We start from the raw sequence: 1,468 nt of genomic DNA, 5'->3' as shown, positions 1-1,468 counted from the left end.
CTGTGACTGCTGGATATGGGCACCAGTGACCCACGCAACCCTGAAAAGGAAGAAGCGTGTACAGAAAATGGATGGATGGATGGAAAATCTATTTTCATTTTTCTTCAGCATTGACATGAGTTCTTGTTGAAATCCTAAAAAGTTTGTGAATTAGAACAAAAGAGATCAAGACCAAGTTTTTGAAAACAGCCAAAAATGACACTCATCCTTGAAAGTCCTTGAATGATTTTTTGGGGGGGGGGATTGAAATTCATGATTCAAGTTCTCTATCTACACAACTTCATCACAATTTAATTTGACATCATAGCGTTGGTGATTGTTCCACATTGTTCCTTGTAAGCATCTTTTCTGTTCCATATTTGGGTTTGTTGGGATCTGGTCTCCCTAGGAAGCATCTGGTTTATACAGATTTTTCTTCTGCTATGTAGCATTTGTTTTTCAATGATTGCTGAAATATTGTATATCATCCTTTATTCCTTCCAAGGCTCTGTCCACACTTGATTCCATCTCCCTGATGTACCCGTTCTTCTACCGGCCCATGTTTGAAGTCAAAGAGGATGGATGGAATTCATTTCTTCCACAGGACACCTTTAAAGACTTGGAGTCCATGGTATGGTTCTGATTTGTCACAGTTAGTCCTAAAGCCTATCAGACTACGATCACCGTTTATATCCTTTCTGAACTTCACTCAAATCTCCTTTTTCAGACAGATGAGTGGAGACTGAGTGACGTCAACAAGGACTTCAACGTGTGTCCTTCTTACCCCCCTCTAGTGGCAGTGCCCAAACACATCGACGACGACCTTCTGAAAAAAGTAGCCACCTTCCGTCATGGTGGACGTTTTCCGGTGCTTAGCTACTACCACAAGAAGAACGGCATGGCGAGTGCACAGAAATCTCTATTTTAGCATCGATATTCGTGTGGTTTGAGCAGACGGGATCATCGTGACTTTGTCCTGAAACGACTTCCCCTTTCAGGTGATGATGCGAGCCGGGCAGCCGCTGACGGGCACGAACGGGCGACGCTGCAAGGAAGACGAGAAGTTGATCAATGCCACTCTGAGGCCGGGGAAACGGGGATACATAATCGATACGCGCGCCATCAACGTCGCCCAGCAGGCCAAAGCTCGAGGAGGGGGGTTTGAGTCTGAGGGTAATTATCCCCAGTGGAGGAGGATCCACAAAGCCATTGAGAGGTGAGTGCCTATGATGAGATTAAAAAAATAAATCAAAACAGAAAACAAAACTGCTCTTATGATGTGGAGCTAATTTTCGGTTAAACGTTTTCATTTATAGTTTTTCATTTAATGCAGAGTATTTGTCAAATCTAGAGATGTTATGGTTCACTCAAGCTTTGATTTTATAATTCGTTTTTAGGTCACAATTACAACTATTTATTATTAATATTATAGAAATTAGGGCTGCAACTAATGATTATTTTAATAATCGATTAATCTGTCGATTATTTT

At 41.6% G+C, this 1,468-nt stretch overlaps 1 protein-coding gene across 1 annotated transcript in view; it reads left to right on the top strand.

The window, feature by feature from the left end:
• mtmr9 (myotubularin related protein 9) overlaps positions 1–1,468 on the top strand; it is a gene marked incomplete in the record, with an annotated part of 20,378 nt that overhangs the window by 4,222 nt on the left and 14,688 nt on the right. The window contains 3 exon segments of the mRNA XM_014018876.1: positions 485–610; positions 707–880; positions 978–1,195. Coding sequence (XP_013874330.1) covers positions 485–610; positions 707–880; positions 978–1,195 — 518 coding nt within the window.

The sequence above is a fragment of the Austrofundulus limnaeus genome, unplaced genomic scaffold (assembly GCF_001266775.1).
Source record: "Austrofundulus limnaeus strain Quisiro unplaced genomic scaffold, Austrofundulus_limnaeus-1.0 Scaffold205, whole genome shotgun sequence".
NCBI lineage: Eukaryota > Metazoa > Chordata > Actinopteri > Cyprinodontiformes > Rivulidae > Austrofundulus > Austrofundulus limnaeus.
The sequence above is the reverse complement of the archived record's forward strand: the minus strand, read 5'-3'. Positions and strand labels throughout refer to the sequence as shown.